The 24,966-nt window shown below is 38.1% G+C and overlaps 1 protein-coding gene across 2 annotated transcripts in view; it reads right to left on the reverse strand.

Annotated features, from left to right (window-relative positions):
• Positions 1–7,487: 7,487 nt before the first annotated feature.
• Positions 7,488–24,966, reverse strand: part of LOC126298879 (TBC1 domain family member 22B) — a 157,116-nt gene continuing 139,637 nt past the window's right edge. For both annotated transcript variants that reach the window (XM_049990405.1, XM_049990404.1), the window contains exon 11: positions 7,488–13,290. In XM_049990405.1, the coding sequence (XP_049846362.1) occupies positions 13,153–13,290 (138 nt within the window). In that variant the 3' untranslated portion in view covers positions 7,488–13,152. The remainder of the gene's footprint in view (positions 13,291–24,966) is intronic.

Raw genomic sequence — 24,966 nt, forward strand, 5'->3', positions numbered from 1 at the left:
CGCTACTTACGGATTATGGCTCGGAGGAGCCTTGACAACAACGCCGCCATGTTGAGTAAAGCTTTTCGTGGAGCCATAGAACGTCGTGTTACAATTCAAACGGTATTCAATCGGCTGCATGGTGCGCAACTTCACTCCCGACGTGATGGCAAGGTCCATGTTTGCAACCATGACATCAGGCAGTGTGGTACAGATGGGCCCAACAACATGCCGAATGGACTGCTCAGGATTGGCATCACGTTCTCTTCACTGATGAGTGCTGCATATGCCTTCAACCAGATAATCGTCGGAGAAGTGTTTGGAGGCATCCCGGACAGGCTGAACATCTTACACACACTGTCCAGCGAGTGCAGCACGGTGGAGGTTCCCTGCTGTTTTGGGGTGGTATTATATAGGGCCGACGTACGCCGCTGGTGGTCATGCAAGGCGCCATAATGGCTGTAGATACGTGAATACCATCCTCTGACTGACTGTGCTACCATATCGGCAGCATATTGGCGAGGCATTGTGCACATCTTGTGAATGACTTCCTTCAGTACAACGACATTGATGGCCTAGAGTGGCCATCATGTTCTCCAGACATCAACCCTATCGAACATGCCTGAGATAAATCGAAATGCACTGTTAATGGACCACTCTGAAGGTTCTACGCCAAGTGGGACAATCTGGACAAACAGTGCCATGATGAACTTGTGGATAGTATGCCACGACGAATACAGCCATGCATCAATACAATAGGACATGCTACTGGGTATTAGAGGTACCAGTGTGTACAGCAATGTGGACCACCACCACTGAAGGTCTCGCTGTATGGTGGTACAACATGCAATGCGTGGTTTTGATGAGCAATAAAAAGGGCAGAAATGATGTTTATGTTCAAATGTGTGTGAAATCTTATGGGACTTAAATGCTAAGATCATCAGTCCCTAAGCTTACACACTACTTAACTTAAATTATCCTAAGGACAAAGACACACACCCATGCCCAATGATGTTTATGTTGATCTCTATTCCAATTTTCTGTACAGGTTCAGGAACTCTTGGAACCGAGGTGATGCAAAACTTCTTTTGATGTGTATATATAAATATACAGATTAGTTTATAAAAACTAGAACGACAATAAATTAAATACATTTCCAATAAAGTACAATATTTAGGTTAAAACAATATGAAAAAAGCAAGTTGTACTGACAATGTTAAAGAAATTATGGTACACTCTCCAAAGAATTACCACTATGCTGTCATATTTTTTTCATAAAATTCATTAACTGAGTAGAAAGTATTAATGGATAACCAACTGTACAATTTGTGCTTAAATAAGTCAAACGTAGCTTCTGCACTTTCTAAGAGGCAGTTTGTTGAAAATTCTCGTGCCCACCATTTCGTAGTTGTTCTGTGATTTAGATAGTCTATAGTAAGTATGTCAATATGCCTATTATTTCTAGTGCCATGACAGTGTTAATCCTCTCTAAGCTGGTATTCTGATGCATTATTCTTTGTGTACTAGAGAACAGAGTAAGTGTACAAGTTTTTACAATTAATATCTTCAGGTCAATAAAAAAAATATCTGCAGTGGGCAAACTTTTCTGAGTTTGTAGTATTATATTAATTTCCTTTTGAAGTACCAAAATAACCTGAACATGTATGCTATTGCCCAAAAATAAAAGCTCATACGATATAAAGCTGTGAAAAAAGAAAATTGCTTGATCTTACACAAGACAAAAGTACATGATTTTTTAACCTTTTAAGAAGATACCACTCTAGACAACCTTGCACTAACATACTTAATGTGTGAATTCCAAGACAACTTACTATCAATGACAATACCTAAAAACTTACACTACCTAAACATCTTCCACAAGCAAATCTCTTAAACTAAATACAATTTTTTGAGTTCTGCTCTCATTTTGTAAGAATCCATTAGCTCTAAACCAGACTGATATTTGTGACAGAGTGTCTTTACTTATGGTTTGAAGTGGTATCATCAGTTTAGAGAATGGACAGAGCATTTATATAAAATGGGAAATCATTTATCGTTTGAATAAATAACAATGGACCCAAAAGTGAACCTTGAGGCACACCATACATAATTTCAGTTATCTGCAATAGCGTATCCACAGTGAAGACCAAATAAAATAAATTTCACACTGTAAATGTGTCAACACAACTTGATTCTTCTTTTGCTCTAAATATGAAGAGCACATTATCAAGTAATACAATGACTCACATCCTTGCAAGAAGTTATTTCTCAGCCCTATTGATGGTATATTAAATGACCAAGCAGCTAAAGGGGAAATGTGAAGAGAAATATTGTTCATGTACCTCAACATGTTCCGGCAATGTGAGACTTTGTCAGTAGTAAAAAATTTTTTCAGTTACATTGTGGTGGAATATTATAAGTCACAGTAACTAAATTTCCACAGCAAAGAATGACATTATTACTGGTCCATTCCAGCATCCTCAGCCCATCAAAAGTGTACACTGGCTGATAAAAAAGTGAAATCGGGTCAAATTTATAAAAAAAAAACTTGGTAGTATGAGCCCCTTTTCGGTATGTTGTTGCACGTCCTCAGGCCTAAATTCATACATTGATTTGCTTGGAGAGGGTGTCAAAAAACAATGTATTTTTACCTGAGGCAAGCTGGCCCACAACTATTGTAAATGCAGCTCGATAACCTGAATGCTAGATGGTTCCAAACACGTTCTATCAGGAGCAGATATTGGGATTTTGCTGCCCAAGCAAGTACTTCAACATCAGACAGACAGTTCATACAGACAATGCCACATGTGAACAAGCATTATCCTGTCGAAAAAAAACAGCACCACGATATGTCACATGAGAGGTAACAAGTGAGGTTGCACGGTGTTCGTACTGTACCTTTGTGCCTACACAGTTCCCTCCGTCACTACCAGCCCACACCTGAAGTCATGCCCCAATGGCTCCCAACACTATGACACTACACGTACCACCAATGTGGCTCTTCAGAACATCGGAAGGAATGGGAACTGCCCCTCGGTTACCGCCATACTCCCAGACCGTGCTCATCCGGCATAGAGCAGAATTGTGGTTCGTCGTTGAAAACAATATGACACCATTTTCAGCAGTCCGTGCTTCCCAGTCACAGCACCACTTTGAGCACAACAATTTGTGTTGTGGTGTTAGTGGCAGCTTGTATGTGCAATAGTAATTTCCAGTCTGGCTGTTGCTAGTCTTCAAACCGCGGTGCAGAAAGACACAGAATGTTGCAAGTAGTCCATTATTTGTTCTCAGATGACAGATGTTACGAAATGTTTGCTGCAAAATACAGTGGTCCTCCCTTACGGTGGTCAGATATGGTCAACTGGAACCTTGACGATGAGAATGCCTGCCCTCACATTCCAATGCAGTCCATCTTCGGGCCACTGTCACATCCAAATGCCCCACAGATCTGAATACTGCACAATTCAACTAGCCAGTCAAATGGAGACCCACTACGAGGTCCCTTCCAAATTCGGCCAGATGTCAATAACGTCGTCTTACGCAACTGCACGGCATCTCTGTGTCTTTCACAGTTATTACTCAGCATCTGTGCTGTGCCTGCCCCATATATACCCTACTGGACCTGGTAACAAAACCAAATGTGAAGAACACTAATGCATTCTACCTATCACAGAGAACTGTAACTCTAATAATTTACATACCTGCCAATGACGTATGGGTACTAAGTTACACTGACATCTGACCGTGTCTTCTAGGTGCTTCACTTTCTTTGTCACACAGTGTATATTCAAACTGAATGAATGGTGGTTAACAGTTTTCTCATGACAGAAGCAGCAATACGTTTATGAAGTGAAAGAAAAGCAGACTCTGAGATGCCTCATAAAGTGCCATTTGATACATTTTTTTTATTTGTAGTACGTATTGGAGCTAATGAAAATTCTATGTGGTGTGCATATGGAACACATATGAACATGTCAAAATCGAGGAAATACATAAAAGAACAAATATAATGCAGCAGTACAGCATATTTATCCGTCATCCAGCTGTGATTCAATGCAGTGAATTATTTTAGACAAGTTTGGTCACATTTTACATCCCTCAGCTTCATTAGCAATGATACAAGAGGAAACCTGCAGTCATCTCTACTCTGAAAGAGACAAAAATTGCTCTTTAATATGTGTAAACTATCAGTGTAATTGGGGCATTCCATCTCACCAGGCAACAAAACTGTATCATAGGATACACTTGGTCATTTAAATTGCTACATAACCTTTATTCACAATATTTCCCTGCAGTGTATCAACTGGTCAACTGCAATATTTTCAAACAAACTCCATGAAACAGTAGCAAACACGCAGTTGAGCACATTTCATTGTTTGGATGTTCACTCCACATAAATCACACTTGTTACTGGAAATAAAGTGAATGATGACTCATTAGACAATATTATTCTCTTGTAATCACTACTGACTCATATGAAATGATATCTGCCTAGTATACATTGTGTTACAACATTCTTGGTGGCAATCACAAATGTATAGTTTTGATGTCACTTTTATTATACAGGAAGCTATAATACAGCTCTGTTTGGCCAAATAAAAACAACCTATATCCATGCACTCATAATTCTACAATTGCATGACTAATATAGAGGTCTTTATTGGAATTTAGGGTACAAAATTTCCAACCCACTGTGTAGCTTATTCATTCTGTGGATACAAAACTAAACTACCAGGCTCAACGACCTCTAGTGGAAAAGCCGTCTCCACATATGGTAGCACAATATCAATAGACATACCTGAACAAATGAGAAGAAGAGGAAGAGATTTGTGTTTAACATCCCATTGACAACAAGGTCATTAGAGACAGAGCACGAGATTGGACTAAGGAAGAACGGGGAAGGAAATCGGCCTTGCCCTTTCGAAGGAACCGTCCCGTTATCTACCTGAAGCGATTTAGGGAAATCACAGACAACCTACATCGGGATGGTCGGACGTGTGTTTCATCCACTGTTCTCCTAAATGCAAGTCCAGTGTGCTAACCACTGTGCCACCTCGCTCAGGGAAACAAATGAGATAGTCTACTGCACTGTAGCACGAGAGGCAAATTCGGGATAATCCCATTCAAAAAGGTTGTACGCAGTTTCCTAGAAAACACCGGGAGATTAAAAGTATGAGTGATTATAATTAATAAGTTTATTAAACACAATGTGTACACACGGTTTTATTTCAGTTACATTTTGACCAGTCTTTTGCCGATGTGCTTTGTTGTGAAATTCTGCTTTCACACTATGCGAAAGGTGTTTTGGGCATGGCTTGGTGCATAGTTGACAGATACAGTCCTGCCTGGGCTCACAATATGATACATTTTGCCATATCTTCTCACGGAAACTGTGGGCGGCAAAATGTATGTACAGGTCACAAAGCTGGAAGTTTGGTCCTTTCCAGGTACCTGAATTCGTCGCTTCCGTTTCCATGATTTCCTTCGGCACCTCGTTGGCTTTGTTTGGTCTCTTTTCGAGGCAGTTTTGTATGCACGATTATAATTTTCCTAAAGAATTTGAACGCATTGGCTTCAAGATAGTATATTCCTCAATTTATTGTAGAATAGCGTACACTGTGATTTAACGTGCGGGACTGTAGTACTTTAATGTTTGGAAAAAAACGGATAAGGTGTAACATGTCATAAGTGACAAGTTCACTGGGGGAGATGGACCACTAACTGGCATTGTACAATGGACGAGGAAATCTGCTGACTCTCCTTCAAAGAATACAACCCCCAGAACTCACCTTAACCAATTTAGGGGAACCTACATCTGGGTGGCCATAAGGGAACATGATCCATACTACCCCCAGATGTGAGTCCTGTGCCTTAACTGCTGTATCTGCTTGGTTTTGCTGATTGGCATGTAAGCAGATGGCTCATGTTAATTTGCACCATCTTCCATTGACCACATTTGTTTTTCAGGAGAGTAATTGTGGTGTCATTTGCTCATGAAATTAGCAAGACTTGTTGCCATGTCAATGTTTCGATTTCTGTCAACAGAATACATAAGGTAACACTTGGTATTCCCTCAAAACTGTATGGAATTAAATAAACAGCCCTCAAGCAGCATAGAAGTTGTCTGCCAGATGAGAACCATCTCTAAAATATTTTTTGAACACAAATGGTGCAAGTGGAGACTAAAGTCTCACTTTTGAGAGAAAACATTCAGCAGTAAATTAGAATATATTTAGCATTCAGTTGCACACGCACACACTCGAAACAAGACAAATTCAAGCCTGAAAGCTGATCTAGAATGTTCAACTTCTTATATACGTGCCTGTCTACTGTTCATCGCTTCCTGGATCCACCGATTGCCTCTACTCGTACCATTCTTCATATTACACCCACAAAGCTTCTATTATTTAATAAACAAAATATCTATAGAATTTCTCTTTAACTTAAACTGCTGAATACAATTACAACATGCTACGTCAGATTTGTAAATACACATCACTGGCCACAAGTCATGTACAGTCTGATTAATAATGCATAAAAATCAGTTGTGACTTTAAAAGATATACTCCAAGAGATAAACTGAATGGCACTGACCAGGTACACATCCAAAATACTAAAGACTGTTCTTGAATCACGTATTACATTCAGGTTTGCATTATGCCATCAGGTACACATCCAAAATACTAAAGATTTTTCTTGAATCGCATATTACATTCAGGTTTGCATTATGCCAACACACACACACACACACACACACACACACACACTCTCTCTCTCTCTCTCTCTCTCTCTCTCTCTCTCTCTCTCTTTTTCTGAACTAATATGAGTTCCAGCTTCACCAAGAGCATTACACACTAATAAGATCATGTCTTACATTTATTTCCAGAACTATCTAATTTCTAAGAAATGTAAATAGTTATCCAGTATTGTGCAACTTTTCAGTCTGATATTAGAATTTTTGGGACTCAAAGCAATCTACGTAATCCAATGAAACTAACTTTAGCTTCTAATTTTCTAGATCTGTAAAGTTGAAGGAAAGACATGTTGCAACTGCATGCCACATTCCACAGCAGAATTTGTTTCTTCTTGGTGCTGTCACATCATTTAATTCAAATTTGAAAATATTTCTGACCTTATCTCTCGGTTGGTATCTACAGATATTAAAAATGGTACACCTTATAGCACAAAAAATGGTCATGGCTAAAATTTGAATTTCCCATCAAATTACACAGGAGCCAATCACGTGGTAGGTGTACAGATCTGCCCATACAAGAACATTTGTAATTGTGAGCACAGTAGAAGAATTAACACCTTTTGTCTTATTCAGTTAATTTGTTTAACACATTTGTTTAACATAGGTCAGGACGCTGTGCAAGTCAATCCATTACAGAGATGTTATTGTCACGTAACCATTCCACCATAGGATGTGCATTATGAAAAAGTGCTCAATCGTGTTGTATATCACACAAGAGGTAGCAAAAAAGATGTGCAGTTATAACAACACTACATTGTATGTTCTAAATTATTTTAATTGTCCATGGTAGAGCATACATAAGCACAACAACTGACATTTAATGTTTAACAGATAACGGCAGTCAACAACTTTTTACACTCATCACATGAAATACAAATTCATATAATACTATTTGTATGTTTCAACAAGTGAAAAATAACAAAATTGTGATTATACTGTCTGGAATACATTTCCATTCATACACAGGTGCTAATTCCATATAATAAATATTATTTAAATTTTAACATATAGTTAAAAGACCAAGTTTATGATGGCAGATTTGTTTTGCTCAAAACATTTCATGTAACAGTTACTCCTGCATAAAATTCCTGCAGTTTGCCTCACACACACTCCCAGTACAAGTAATGTAAGAAATATGTTTTTCTTACACATATTCTAATGACAAATAGTGGCTTAAAACCTTTACAAATACAATATTGACACATGAGTATACAATAAATGAGGTGCTAAAACCTTAGGTCCTCAACTGTGCCTCCCATATCCCATGATCCAACATTTAACATGTTTCCTCTTCTGACAGGATACTGTGAATACATGATATTTCCAGCATTTTTAATAATAAAGTCCCTTCCAAAATATGTGCATTTCTTTTCTCTCATGAGATTTTTGCCTTAGTTCCTATTCCTACAATGCATCTTGAGAATGGTCATATTTTGATATTTCATAACATACACCTCTATTTTATAGCAAACAGTTTCACAGGTTTTATGCCATCATGGCCAGAGACATAATTTATATTGTGGATTTATGTTATCTTGTTCATGGGTTATTTCATTAATATCAGCTAGGCTGCTTGACAGCTATAATATGTTATTAATGGACATTAAAGCTGTTCTAGATTTGCCTGCAATGAGTCACAGTGAGTGTTTATTGTTAATAATTCTATCACAGAACATAAAGTTGACACCTGACAGGTTAGCTCTGTTCCGTACATGGTTTTGTCCTACATATTCATTCACTAGTCAATACATACAAATTTTTAAATGCGTCTCTTGTTGTGGAATGCTCTTATCACTTAACACTGAACATCACATTATTAGTAACCAACCCATATGCCACTCATTCCTTTATGTTGCTTCCCCCAGTAACCATCTGTATTTTTTACTTTGCTGCTGACAGAGCATGTAGACACTAATTTGCAATAAATTATATATGTAATAAATTATATTTGTAACAATGAGATTTATTTTGTTGTATTGTAAGGAGATAAGCACACTCCCACACAGGACACCCCCCCTTCCCACACACACACACACACACACACACACACACACACACACACACACACACACACACAGAGAGAGAGAGAGAGAGAGAGAGAGAGAGAGAGAGAGAGAGAGACAGAGAGAGAGTGTTTGAATTAGAGAGAGAGAGAGAGAGAGAGAGAGAGAGAGAGAGAGAGAGAGAGAGAGAGAGAGAGAGAGAGAGAGAGGGGGGGGGGGAGATATGCATATGATGGAATCTGTTCAGAAGTATGATCATTAGGAAAAATCTTCATTTTATTAACAGTATTCTGACATCCATGTGCTGAGGTCACATTTAATAGAATAGCAGGTACCTTTGAAAGCTGTAAAGTTATTTCTTTCAAGGTTCTTTGTTAGATAGAAAACTTTGCTCTGCTGCAGTGAGGTCACTAATGTCACTAGCACTATTCTGTAGTTTTCATGTGGCTTTTGAAAGCTAATTCCTAATGACATGTCCACGATGTCCTAACAGGATTAACGTTTATGATTCATATGAGCAGCAGCAACAGTATTCTTTAAAGTGTAACAAATTTACAAAGCCACCAACTACTGTGCACCATACCCAGCTCTATTACCTTCCAGTATGTAATAGTTGTAAGTGATTCGATGGTTGGTTATATGTAGAAATTTGATGCACAGCTATAATTTCACTTGCAGCCATTTCTAGCACCTATTTGGAACTATTTATATTTGGTTTATTCTCTTGCAGTCATTTGTATGTACATTGAAACATTTGTTCTTTGTCACAATGTAATACATTTAAATATATTGTATTTTGTCCTTTATTTCCATTTTTTCCTTAACTTTATCACCAATGCCTGTAGTACTGTTACTGATTGCAGCTGCTGCTGCTGTTACTGATGAATTTCATTATTTAGTGGTTATTATTATTCACTATAGTCTTAAGACAAAGTGAATAGCGGTCCTCTAACTACTTTAGTCTGTGAATTTTGGGGTAGAGCCAACTTCACCATTAAGGCAAGCTGAAGTATCAGTGATGTTTAAAGAAAACTGTAGCAAATGAAGTTACAAAAGTTGACTGAATGGGCATTTATTTGGTTTCCATGAACTGCCATCCACACGACTGAAAAAATATATTGCATGTCACTAATACTCATCACGTACTCAATAACAGTGGCCCACTGCCAGTAACCAAGTAGTACCAATTATTTAAGTCTAATTATATTGTTCTTAAATCTTCAACCACAGGTCTGCCGCTCTAACATAGCAGCTTTCTGTCACAATAAAGCTGCTGATGTGAAATTAATTGTTCATTTCTGTGGATAGCTATTAAAGCACTTCTGACAGGATCCTGCATAGCAGTATAGCTCCTTCATCAGAATTCAAGTTTTTGATAGTTAAATAGCAAAGCAATTATTTTATGTCTAGTATAACACTAAATTACTTCTGTAGTTGTGATTCAAGGTATTGTGCACAATAACACCAGATCTCACATCGCTTACTTTTTCAGAGCCCTATCTACCACCTATTACAAAGCAGCATTTTCTTACTGGACTAATGTCTTCTGCGAACTTATCTTGAAAAAGAGAAACAGGGAGAAAAAAACTAAAATAATTGCCACACAGAAAATATATAAAATGAAGAGTTCTTTGTGTACAGTTTTAAATATAAAGCAAACAGTGGATGAAATGGAAATGAGGCTCCATTAAAATCTCAGCAAAAGATAGAAAGATGTGCAGGAAACAAGTAATGTAGCAGATCAAATGCTCAATGTTTTATCCAGATGTCGGAAAGCTGTATGAAACACCGAAGTTTTGCCATGTTACTTTCCACCTATACTACAACTCAGACAGTACACCTTCACATTGTCAACACACACAATAAGAAGTTTGCTTAAGTCTGATTTAAATTAAGTCTCCCCTCTACAACATTCTTCAGTAAAAGTATATATACTTTACACTTTTCATATTTAGTTTTACTGAATGTGGTAATTATCAGTCCTGAGTATATATATAACCCATAGAATGAACTGGGATAAAAAATGACATATCAGGCAAGCACTGAGCAGTTGGTACATACATAAAAAAGGAGACCATCAACATTGTAGCTCAGTCTACAGCTTTTGTGTGTGTGTGTGTGTGTGTGTGTGTGTGTGTGTGTGTGTGTGTGTGTGTGTAGCACTTGCAAGCCTAAGTTGATGTTACTACAGCAGTGGTGAAGTAGTGTGACATGACAACACTGAGCTCCCAATTGTCCCAAAGACAAATCTGTCAACAGGTCAAAGACTGACTGTTATGGTATGTTACTGCTCCCCTATTCCTTCTTTTAGATACCACATTCTTAGCAAAAAAAGCTATTGAGTATGCAGAAGTCTTGAAAAACCACACTGACTGGCTGAAAAGGCTACCCTAGTAGATGTTTGTCATGCCTGCTGATTCAATAACATGGAAACATAACATATAAAGTAATTTCAGGCAGTTTTACCTTCTTTCTGACACTGGAAAATAACATGTAACACAAGATAACATAATCAGATTCCTTATGAATGCCTATCTATTACATATTATGAGAACACACAAATTTTCTCAGATCATTATCTACACAATATCTTCATGGCAAAAGATTCAGAAGAATACTAGGAAATGAATATTCCCATCATACTTGAGGAGTTTGTTATGGCTTATGAAGAAAGTTTTATTAAAAACTTTTTGCTGGTTCTCTCTTCTGTCATTATCTATTTAAGACATAATGAAAATGAATGTTCCAAAACTCAAGTGTGTTTTCCTTCTTTATGACACTGTCTTTCTATTTGCTCATCTTAAATAACTCATTTAGGAAACTCACATATATCTTAATTACTTTGCTAAAATTACAGTGTAACGGACTTCTTATTTATCATCATCTTTGTAAATTATGGGTAATTTCATTTAATAATATTATATAATGTATCCCATTGATATTTAGTTTCTTACAGTTGATATACGTCAGCTTGACGACAAATCTTTTGTACGGATCACTATATTGATACAAGCAAAAAATTTCAGAACCACTTAATTCCTTAAGAATGTAAAAAGAGTACTCATATGATCAACTACTTGATCACTGTTAAAACATGCAGATTTATTAACAAAACAACACGCTGCTTTTGCTGGTACACCACACTTTTTCAATGTAACTACAGCAGTGGAGTGAAAGTCATTATGCACTAAAAACAATTAAGCTTTTTGACAAATTCTTGATAGATAAATAAAAAGGTTTATATGTAGTATCATGATATGAAGAACTAAGCTGGATGTAAGTTCACATGAAAACATAAATATGAAGATTAAAAAAGACAGGTACTTGAGCCACCTAAACTCAATCCACTAATCTCACAATCTGAAATACTTAAAAAGTCTTCCAAAGAACTTGTACATAAAATTCATGGCAATGGAACTGTATTCCGGACACCAAGTGTCTTCCATAAGCATATTTAAAACACAGAATCTTTTCAAGTCATATTAAAAGAAATACTTATTTCAGTTCACGTAAGTTTCACATTATTTCTAAACAGAACACTATTCCTTCATCAAAGAAATTATAAAATAAGTCACTCGAAAAACAAGGGACAGTGAAATATTTATGAATCATTACTCTGGGAAAAAACCAAAAAATTCAAGATTGTATGAAATATTTCTTAAATAACTATATGATTTGATACTTTCATTGCTTGTTCTGGAATATATATCTTGAGTTCAATTTCCCTCTGCCTTTAACACAAAACAGAGAACAAGCACCATGTATTAAACATCCATCAGTTTCATTTTCTGACAGTGTGAACAGAAGCATTTACTCTTTCTTCTGTGAGAACAATGAAAATACCCATCTAATATCATATCAGTTTGAAAGAATTGATAAATACTCATGTAATTTTATCGTGAAAGAATAAATGTCAGGTATTTCTTGTTCACAAAATACAACTCGGTACACAATTTTTATCCTTAGCCTAATTCACATGTGATGTTTTAGTGAATGACTGCATCATTAACAGTATGAAACTGCAGATAATTAAAACAATAAAGCATAATCAGACCCATATGTTGGGGAAACTGGATCTAAAAACAAGCAACCCAAAAATTTTCCCAATTAATACTCATTAAACAAGGGGCTAACAAGAGCTTAGGAGGGGGGAAAAACCCTTGCATGCCCCCCCCCTCATACACATACTGCTTTGCTCTCGAGGACTCCTGGTGAATATGTTCCACATACTGACTGCAACTAAATCTATAAACATATTTTGGCAAAATACCATAACAGCCAATTATCAACAAGAATATACAAAGCAGTGCAATATAAAAGCCAAACTAAATAAAATATTTCTCCAGCAACCTTCTTTCATCCCTACAAATAATATAAAACATAATTGACACGATGCAAGTTCACAGGATCCGGGTGTCATCTTTCTCCACTTTGAAGATGATTTGGTGCATCTGCAAAGGTAAATTTCAGTCGGTATGCTTCTGCCACTAGCATTCCTATTTCAGCATGGGTCCAATTCTGTGTAGGCAAATTCTGCAGCATCAGCATAAGGCCCTAGAATGGAGATAAATATGGCAATAAACAATGACCATATAGGATTAAAAATATCATATTTTATGTTCAGAGACATTGAATGATTGCATCTACAAATGAAAAATAACTAGTCTACAACAATTAAAATGCAACAACGAGTAACCGTGACTAAATGACTGATGGCTGGGACACTGATCTTCGTGTGCAGAAATACCCATAAACAAGTGAGAGTATCCATCCTCCCCCTCCCCCTTTCCACGCACACCACACACTATAGCTAAATGCATGTTTATGATTGGGGAGCACTCTGGCAACATCATTTGAGTGATACCTTTGTCTTGCAGCATGCCATTCACAAAATGAGGACAACCCCTTTAACCTGTAAGAGAAAAGTCATCAATGGCACCAGCAGACAGCACAAGAATATGGCACAGGAACTGAATCCCATCCCTTGGAGCCATCATTAAAGAACTTTTTTGGGTAAATATGGGTATTTATATCTTCCCATGCTTTTTCCTATTTATTCTCAGTTGTCACCATAATACTGCAATATTTAATACACAAAGCAGTGTTTTTTTCCAAATTTATCACGCAATATAAATCCTTTAGTGTCCATTACACATCTGTTGAAGTGTGCACCAAGGCACACGATAAAGCGCAAGGGAAGTCACATGTGGTTAGATTTGCCACAAATGAGCAGATGGAAGGAAAGGAGAAGCTCGACATTTCTTCGAAAATAACTTCTTTTAGATGATGAATACTTATTTTGAAATTAACTGAAGTGAGCGAGGATAATTATTGATTCCTACTGAACATTGTGCAATATAAATTAATGGAGCAGGGCACTGTGGTGAGAAAAGATTGATTGATAGATTTGTTTATTCATCCGTATAACAATACAAATTGTATGGATGTCGCCAATTCTGTCTTATGAACTAAAACTACGTGGGTTCAAACAATGTTTACAATTCAATTCTTACAATTTTTGCAGGTCAATTCTTCCAGCATTTATAATTATGCCATAGACAGTCACTCTCTATAGACTGGCCTATGAACTATGGACCTTGCCGTTGGTGGGGAGGCTTGCGTGCCTCAGCGATACAGATAGCCATACCATAAATGCAACCACAACGGAGGGGTATCTGTTGAGAGGCCAGACAAACGTGTGGTTCCTGAAGAGGGGCAGCAGCCTTTTCAGTAGTTGCAGGGGCAACAGTCTGGATGATTGACTGATCTGGCCTTGTAACAATTACCAAAACGGCCTTGCTGTGCTGGTACTACGAACGGCTCAAAGCAAGGGGAAACTACAGCCGTAATCTTTCCCGAGGGCATGCAGCTTTACTGTATGATTAAATGATGATGGTGTCCTCTTGGGTAAAATATTCCGGAGGTAAAATAGTCCCCCATTTGGATCTCCGGGCTGGGACTACTCAAGAGGACGTCGTTATCAGGAGAAAGAAAACTGGTGTTCTAAGGATCGGAGCGTGGAATGTCAGATCCCTTAATCGGGCAGGTAGGTTAGAAAATTTAAAAAGGGAAATGGATAGGTTAAAGTTACATATAGTGGGAACTAGTGAAATTCGGTGGCAGGAGGAACAAGACTTCTGGTCAGGCGACTACAGGATTATAAACACAAAATCAAACAGGGGTAATGCAGGAGTAGGTTTAATAATGAATAGGAAAATAGGAATGCGGGTAAGCTACTATAAACAGCATAGTGAACATATTATTGTGGCCAAGATAGATACGAAGTCCACGCCTACCACAGTAGTACAAGTTTATATGCCAACTAGCTCTGCAGATGATGAAGAAATTGAAGAAATGTATGATGAAATAAAAGAAATTATTCAGATAGTGAAGGGAGACGAAAATTTAATAGTCATGGGTGACTGGAATTCGTCAGTAGGAAAAGGGAGAGAAGGAAACATAGTAGGTTGAATATGGATTGGGACGAAGAAACGAAAGAGGAAGCTGCCTGATACAATTTTGCACAGAGCGCAACTTAATCATAGCTAACACTTGGTTTAAGAATCATAAAAGAAGACTGTATACATGGAAGAAGCCTGGATACACTGACAGGTTTCAGATAGATTATATAATGATAAGGCAGAGATTTAGGAACCAAGTTTTAAATTGTAAGACATTTCCAGTGGCAGATGTGGACTCTGACCACAATCTATTGGTTATGAACTGTAGATTAAAACTGTAGAAACTGCAAAAAGGTGGGAATTTAAGGAGATGGGACCTGGATAAACTGACTAAACCAGAAGTTGTACAGAGTTTCAGGGAGATCATAATCGAACAATTGTCAAGAATGGGGGAAAGAAATACAGTAGAAGAAGAATGGGTAGCTTTGAGGGATGAAGTAGTGAAGGCAGCAGAGGATCAAGTAGGTAAAAAGACGAGGGCTAGTAGAAATCCTTGGGTAACAGAAGAAATATTGAATTTAATTGATGAAAGGAGAAAATATAAAAATGCAGTAAATGAAGCAGGCAAAAAGGAATACAAATGTCTCAAAAATGAGATTGACAGGAAATGCAAAATGGCTAAGCAGGGATGGCTAGAGGACAAATGTAAGGATGCAGAAGCTTATCTCACTAGGGGTAAGATAGATACTGCCTACAGGAAAATTAAAGAGACCTTTGGAGAGAAGAGAACCACTTGTATGAATATCAAGGGCTCAGATGGAAACCCAGTTCCAAGCAAAGAAGGGAAAGCAGAAAAGTGGAAGGAGTATATAGAGGGTCTATACAAGGGCGATGTACCTGAGGACAATATTATGGAAATGAAAAAAGATGTTGATGAAGATGAAATAGGAGATACGATACTGCGTGAAGAGTTTGACAGAGCACTGAAAGACGTGAGTCGAAACAAAGCTCCGGGAGTAGACAACATGCCATTAGAACTACTGACAGTCTTGGGAGAGCCAGTCCTGACAAAACTCTACCATCTGGTGAGCAAGATGTATGAGACAGGCGAAATACCCTCAGACTTCAAGAAGTATATAATAATTCCAATCCCAAAGAAAGCAGGTGTTGACAGATGTGAAAATTACCAAACTATCAGTTTAATAAGTCACAGCTGCAAAATACTAGCGTGAATTCTTTACAGACGAATGGAAAAACTAGTAGAAGCCGACCTCAGGGAAGATCAGTTTAGATTCCATAGAAATATTGGAACACGTGAGGCAATACTGACCCTACGACTTATCTTAGAAGCTAGATTAAGGAAAGGCAAACTTACGTTTCTAGCATTTGTAGACTTGGAGAAAGCTTTTGACAATGTTGAATGGAACACTCTATTTCAAATTCTGAAGGTGGCAGGGGTAAAATACAGGGAGCAAAAAGCTATTTACAATTTGTACAGAAACCAGATGGCAGTCATAAGAGTCGAGGGGCATGAAAAGGGAGCAGTGGTTGGGAAGGGAGTGAGACAGGGTTGTAGCCTCTCCCCTATGTTATTCAATCTGTATATTGAGCAAGCAGTAAAGGAAACAAAAGAAATATTTGGAGTAGGTATTAAAATCCATGGATAAGAAATAAAAACTTTGAGGTTCGCCGATGACATTGTAATTCTGTCAGAGACAGCAAAGGGCTTGGAAGAGCAGTTGAACGGAATGGATAGTGTCTTGAAAGGAGGATATAAGATGACAGGGTGTCTACGTGGACAAGAAAAAAAATTCCCAGTTTTCCAGGTTAAAAACACAATTTTTCCCGGATGAAACTACGTATAAAGCGGATGAAAATACACCTGTGTTAAGTAACAGTATACTTTCCCTCGGGGCTGTAAAACCTATCAGTCCTTTGAATCGTAAAGGTCTTATACCGGCGGAGGATGTCCCAGAACTTCGGGAAAAACAATGTGTTTGGAAAGTTGTTTGATGCAAGACAATATGCACAGAGAGTATTTTCGTATTGCAAAAGTATACACACAAATTCCGCAAATTACAGCACTGTAGCTTCCGAAACTCTAAAATACAGATTGCGTTGAATTTTTTTCAGCCAGTCATAGATCATGTCACGTGATCTCACTAGCGAATGACGGCAGTTATTCAGAGCACGAGGCCTATGAGAAAGACAGGCACGGCATGTACGTTACGAAGGTAGGCCGAGCTCGCTCAATTCAGGAAAGTGTATTTCTACACCGGTTAACTCTTAAGAAGTGTATGTACGAACAAGAATTGCATCGTCTATTGGCATCCACTGTTATTAGCCCTACAGTGATAGGAAGTCCGTACGCCTACCAATAGGCTCTGCTTTGGCAATTAAAATAGTGCCAAAATGATTATCAGTTGCGTAGAAAAGTCAAGGTGTTCTGGCATGAAGAGACTTGTGACACTGCTCAGTAACACATAATGAACTTTTTTTTAAAGTTTAATTACGCTTCTTGCCAGCGATTGCATAATTTTTTATCTATGAAAGAAAAACATTAAATATGAAAACTTACTTGAAGCTCGGTCTTTTTTTAGCGTTTGTTACACGTTAAGTCATATCAAATACAAATGCGCCGGTAAAATTTTAAATAGTGGCATAAATGACATCTTCTGACCCCCACATTTTTCAAATGGCTGATCCTCAAAGTGTTACGTTTTAAATGGGTGTTATAACGCCCTGTGATTTAAGAAATTCACTGCACATTCTCACACGTAACATAAATCATCTTGTGTGGAAATTTACTTTGAGAGTAACGCATCTCAAGCCACTATTCGTAATAGTTTCTGGTGATCTGTTAGAAATGTAAACAACTGTGACGTCATGCACATCGAATGCACGTTAGTTGTTACGGACGTAATGCATAATCTTCGACCTAAAGCCTTTGACAGTTTTCGGTGTCGGCAAACTGGTCTGTGCATTGTGTAAATTACCCATTTTCTATGCAACTAAATATTTATTTTGGGGTTATTCTCTGCTTTATGTTTCATTGCTGCAGTATTATTCAGCAATAGTGGACTAAAGTTCTTTGTCAGTGTGTCAGATCTTACACATCAAACCTACAAAACTTCAACTTAAATCTAAAACAATGAAAAATCCCAGAATTCTAAAAAATTCCCGGGTTTTTCCTGGCTCTCCCGGGCTGTATACACCCTGGATGAACATCAACAAAAGCAAAACAAGGATAATGGAATGTAGTCGAATTAAGTCGGGTGATGCTGAGGGTATTAGATTAGTAAATGAGACTCTTAAAGTAGTAAAGGAGTTTTGCTATTTGGGGAGAAAAATAAAGAGAATAAAAGCTTTCAAAATGTGGTGCTACAGCAGAATGCTGAAGATTAGATGGGTAGATACATAACTAATGAGGAAGTATTGAATAGAATTGGGGAGAAGAGAAGTTTGTGGCACAATCTGACTAGAAGAAGGGATCGGTTGGTAGGACATGTTCTGAGGCATCAAGGTATCACCCATTTAGTATTGGAGGGCAGTGTGGAGGGTAAAAATCGTAGAGGGAGACCAAGAGATGAATACACTAAGCAGATTCAGAAGGATGTAGGTTGCAGTAGGTACTGGGAGACGAAGAAGCTTGCACAGGATAGAGTAGCATGGAGAGCTGCATCAAACCAGTCTCAGGACTGAAGACCACAACAAACAACATGTGGTATCTGTGTCTACTAAACAGCTATCTACAATTATTCTAAATACTCATTTACCTTGTAACAACTGTTACGTAATAAATACTTAAAAATAATAATATGAAGATATGAAGTTCGTTTACACCTTTTATTTCCTGTGGCGGCCTGTTTTAGTTTTAGGCCATTATATAGCAAACTGTTCTGTGTTTTGGACTTGTTTTTCCTGTTTAGGTATAAGTACTGGCTGGATCTAATTTCACTGTCATGTACTTAGCTGTTTGTAGCATACAGATGAAAATTTTTCCTTGCATACATTACAGTCTGGAAAATGTATTCGCATGAGACAGTCAGAATTTCTAGTTCTTTTTTTTTTTTTTAAATAAATCAGTACAATGTGCCCCACTGCTGCTATTTGTTGTTATCCGTACAGCTCTTTTCTGGATCTTGAAGGCACACTGAATATCCCCATCACTTATTCTCCAAAACGTAATTTCATAACTGAGGATTGAGTGTATGTCTCCACTATATGTCATTTTGAGGCATGAAATATTTCACACTGGTGCAAGTATTCATAGAGCATAGCATGCTGTGGATAGTCTTTTTGTTAAAGCTTTTACATGTTCTGTCCATTTAAACTGACTATCTGCCTTCAACCCTAAAAATTTGGTATCCATCACACATTCTATTATATCATCATTAATTGTTAATTTACCATTATTGTGTCTTTTATTCAACTGGAAGTAGATACAATTAGTTTTCTTTACGTTTAAAGTTACTTTATTTTTCAGTGAACACTTGTGAACATCTTTGAAGGCTGCAATTGCCTTTTCTGTCAACTGTGTTGGATTTTTGGCTGTGATCTCATCAGCAAAACCAATTACTTTTTCCAAGAAGTTATCAGCTACTCTAACATTCCATGCTACTGTTGAATCAAAGACTGTCAAAAACTATACTTCTGGTACATAAATATCATCATTGTCTGCACTATTTCTCTTCAAGGTCTCAATTGCATGTCTCTCTTAGCAGTACCATGAAAGCAGAGATTTTATTTGCTTTTTAATTTGTTCCACTGTTATTTGTGGCCAACACTATTAATGCACAACAGATTTTGTTTAATGATGTGTGATGTTTGTTCCTGTTGTGATAATCCTTACTTACACAGCTTCAGTTCATACCGTCAATTAACATACTCATGGGTTCTTTGCACCAAGTTGCAATATTTTACTTTCATTCTTCTTATGATTACTCATCAGCATGTAGCAGGAAGTGTGAAGTGCATAGCTGCAGATGTCTTCACCACTTGGAAAGCACACTTGTGGTAGGAACTTAGTTGTCAGGATGGATATTAGAATTATTAGTTGTCACAAAACAATATACATTTCTATTCAGTGTGGCTCTGCTGAGTCCCTGCTGGAGAGCAACAGAAAAAAGGTAATGAATGTGCTGGCCAGCATAGATTATACTGCTAGACCAACAGTTTACGCAGTATCCACATGAGAAATGCATGGTGCTACTCACTATTCAAGTGTGATCCTCACCACAGTCACGTTAGTTTGCTGTATAACATAGCAACTACGTTACATAGTATTGTATAAATGACTCCCCCTCTAACTTCCAATTACTTTAAATGAAAGTCTTAAGTAACATTTTGCTAATAATAATAAAGTAAAACGCTTCACCTAAATTGAAATATAAGAATTCAACCACCGAGGAGGTGACATGAATAAACTATTTATGTTTTAATTAAATTCAAGTAAAAGAGAGCACATTAAATAACATCAGCCAGTCATTTACATAGAGGTTATGTACAGAAGACACTTGTCGATCTAGTGGCAAAGCTTCTGTAGTTAATATGGGTGTTGGTTGGATGGGCATGTCATTTGCGTGGGAAATCGGATAGTAACTACATTGCTCTAGGACACTCTTCACATAGGTAGGCCTTATGTGAGCTAAAAGGCACATGAAACAACTATGTTGAAGGACAATGCCCCTTGCTGATCTGCTATGCATTGTAACTCTTCAGTTTATGAACTATTTACTTTACAAACATATGGATGACAGACTGTAATCAGTTTGTTTCCCCTGTAAGCGTGAGTGTACATACATCCATTTGTGAAATTGAGTACGTCTAATACAACTCGCAGGTCAGGAGCATATGTCTTGTGGGAAAGAGTTCCAGCTCCAGTGTTGGCGCACTCGTAGCTACAATTTGCTTTCACACAGCTTTGGAGCTAGATCACATATGTGAACCCTCCAGTAAAAATTTTCATTTCTGTGTTTGTATTGATTGTATTTTTCAAACTACAAATGCTTTCCGGACACTGTTCCAAGTATTAGAAACAGCATCTGAATAGTGGCAGGCCATTATTTTGCTCTAATTACATGAAAGTAATTTGTCAGGTACGGAGCAACTATTAACTGTGTGTGCAAGTACAATTTTTGATTGTGATGATCTTCAGAATGACAGTGGGTCCACATTCTCGAGTCAAAATGTTGCTTCAACATAATGAGCAAGTCATTCCAGCACATGGCTCTGAATTTGTGAGGATTTCTGATGTTTTGTCTTCATTATTCAGTCACACAGATGGCTGAAGGGCCAGGTGTTCAGATGCCAAGATATTCCCAGTCAGAAAATTTATTTTGAATGGCTGTCAACCATCAGTAATGTCTTTTCTTTCAGACATGCAGGTATGCATAGCTTTTTTTCTGTAGTGAGTACCAATTCTGTGCTAAAGATAATGATTAACATGGATCACTGAAGTATCTTTAAAGGAGCACGAGTCAATGAGTTTCCCAAATACAGATGTTTCTCGTGTGCTCTCATCGTGAAACACAACTGTAATTATCAAGCCCTTGCTAATGTGAGATGCATATTCAGAGAGAACCATGTGCCTCTTAATTAAAATTGGTTGTTCATTATAAATTTGATCTTTTTATTTGTGGCTAACTTCCAACTTCCCAAGCCACTTCATTTTATTAAGATTTGTTCAAAATTACTAAATCATGTAATAACAAGGGCAGAAGAGCAGAATTATCCCCGAGTGCAGAATCAACGAGATACTCACAGCGTCCTACAAACTGTAAGATTGTCACTGGCACACAGGCTATCATGACTGATTAATAATGTTGCACCTGTGCGCCCAATGAATTGGACACTATAAAAATAAAGTGTAATCCCTTAAGATTTAGTTTCATTTAAAGGGATGCATCCTTCCAGTTACAATGTTAATAAGATCAAATTCATTAATATTTTCAACCTCCCATCTAGCCTGCTATCTTCCAGCTGCAATATATGTCGCTTACCATTTTGCTTCCTACACTGTTTGCTATGTAACTACTTGCTGTTAGTTTGGTTTTTCACACTGGATCTGTTCGTGCTGTTCTCGTTACCTAACAACAAATTTAGCTTCGCTCAAACTTCAGTGAAGTATAAGATTAAGATTTTGGTGTTTCTCCCACTTTCTTCAAAAATATAAGGTCTGAACTTCATAACATCTCTACTGTATTTTAGGGTGTCATACACAATGAAACGTTCTCGTGTATCTGCAGAAAGATTAAATCCTCAGCCCCAAATCTTAAGTCATTTTCAATTTCTCGCGGCGTAGTGAATATCCCATTAAATTTTAGGCATGCAGCCACACAAATATAATTTCCTCCACTGATATTAGACATCTGGTGTCTTACAGCCTGAAGTAATGCCACACCTTCCGGCAATTCAATATATTTTATTTCACCAGAGCAACACTTGACAATGCCTGACAAGTTATGTACCAACCTTCTTCAAAGAACCGATATACCATTTCTCTAGACTGTCAGTTCATTTGGGATATTTTCCATTGAACATGTCTGGAATAAAGTTTGTCAGCAACTTGTTTGACAAAGTCCTCTGGCAACCACTGTTCATACTGTATGGACTGCATTCAAACAGCACAGAAAAAGATTTTCCAGTAAAATACCCGGGCACTTCCCATTTCCATACAACACTTTATACATGCTTGGGTTCAGCATATTGGGATCCCACACCAAATTGAATTTTCAGAGGTCATGAACTGTTTTCTAACTTGCATTCTCAGAAACCTAATCTGTGGTATAATATTCATTTCAGGCACGTGAATCCTCTGTGGTGTTGCAATTTTCACAATTTAATGAATGAACACTGGTACTACTAACACAAGACACTGCTTGCATGTGCACAACATTCACCCAAAGGGATTGGCAACACCTCAGACACTGAAGCATCAAGGGGTTGCATATACCGACGGCATTGCCTCCCCAGACTATGTCGACCACAACAAGGACAACAGACAGCAGGACAAATGCCACCAGAGGTCCTCCGTGCCAGGGATCTATTTCCTCTGCTGAGTCATATGTGCAGAACTGGATCGGCACAAATTCCTCCTCACCCCTGCTACATAGGGTAGTGCAAGCCAACATGTCGGCAGTTCAGTTCGCTCCACTGAGATGGTGTCTTACTATTGCTTATTAAGCATCTTCCCTTGGGAGGTATAGCACTGCTTCTCTTTCCCCCTCTCCCAACCCTGCACATATTCCAATATAAGTAACATAAGTAAAAGTAATGTGCAAGGAACACAAATGCAATGCTTGGTCAGAACAATTTGAAAAGGTCTGCCACTGTTCAAGGAGATCTTAACATAAGGCAAAGTAAGAAATACAAATATAAAAAGATTCTTTAAGTTTCTGCTTCATAAAAGAACTTCATAAGCAAAGAATCAGTTATGATATGCATCTCTGATAATTTGATCCATACATACTTGAGTTAACAAATTTTCAAAATTTGGAGCTTAGAACTGCGGTCACTGACACAAACAGAAGATATGACAACAATGGAGTATGATGTATTATGGCCACAACATACACCTGAAGACTTTGTCAGCCTGACCGACAGCTATACCACAAAAAAACTGAAGCACCCGGAAGGGGAGGAGAAAACAAAATGAAACTTCCCAAGTCAGAAAGGTATGTGATGTTATTAAAGAGAACACATTTACAAAGAACTTGGCAGTATGATGTTGCACCCCCTCTGGACTGAATGTATGCACTGATGCCATGAGGCAAGCCACAACTCAACTGTTGTAATAAGGTCCTTGGTATACTGGATATGAGCACTGGGACGGAGTTGAGTCCAAGCTGATCCCACACATGGACAGATCTGGAGATCTTGCTAGTCATGAGAGTACTTCAGCATCACACAGGCGGTTCATAGAGCCACATGCCATGTGTGAACGAGCATTGTTCTGCTTAAAATGGCACCACAGTACTGTCACACGAGATATAACACACAAGGACATAAGATGTCCATGTCATACCAATGTTCTGTCCGACAGATGTCATACCCAATGGCTCTTAACACCGTGACACGAGGAGTAATATCACTGTGCCTCTCCAAAGCAATTGAAAGATGGGATCACTTCCCAAGTCACCACCATACTCGCCAACGACGATCATCTGGTGTTGTGCAGAAACGCGATTCATCACTGAACACAACACAACACCACTCGTCAGCAGTCAGTGCTTCTCAGTCATGGCACCACTACAAATGCAGCCATTTGTACTGTGGTGTTAATGGCAGCCTATGTATGAGACAGATCCCAGTTCGGCCGCTGCTAGTCTCCATCCAACACCGTGGGATGACACATAATATTCCAGGCAGTCCTGTATTTGTTTACAGATGCTAGGCACAGGTGTAAGGGATTATGATGTGCTTAGTGAACAGTATAATGATCCTCCCTTATTGTGGTCAGAAATGGTCAACTAGAACCTTGATGACCAGTATGCCAGCCCTCTCATTTCCTTGCAATCCAACATTGGCCTCTTGTTGTTGTTGTTGTTGTTGTTGTTGTTGTGGTCTTCAGTCCTGAGACTGGTTTGATGCAGCTCTCCATGCTACTCTATCCTGTGCAAGACTCTTCATCTCCCAGTACCCACTGCAAGCTACATCCTTCTGAATCTGCGTAGTGTAGTCATCTCTTGGTCTCCCTCTACGATTTTTACCCTCCACGCTGCCCTCCAATACTAAATTGGTGATCCCTTGATGCCTCAGAACATGTCCTACCAACCGATCCCTTCTTCTGGTCAAGTTGTGCCACAAACTTCTCTTCTCACCAATCCTA

This window comes from Schistocerca gregaria, chromosome X, assembly GCF_023897955.1.
Source record: "Schistocerca gregaria isolate iqSchGreg1 chromosome X, iqSchGreg1.2, whole genome shotgun sequence".
Lineage (NCBI taxonomy): Eukaryota > Metazoa > Arthropoda > Insecta > Orthoptera > Acrididae > Schistocerca > Schistocerca gregaria.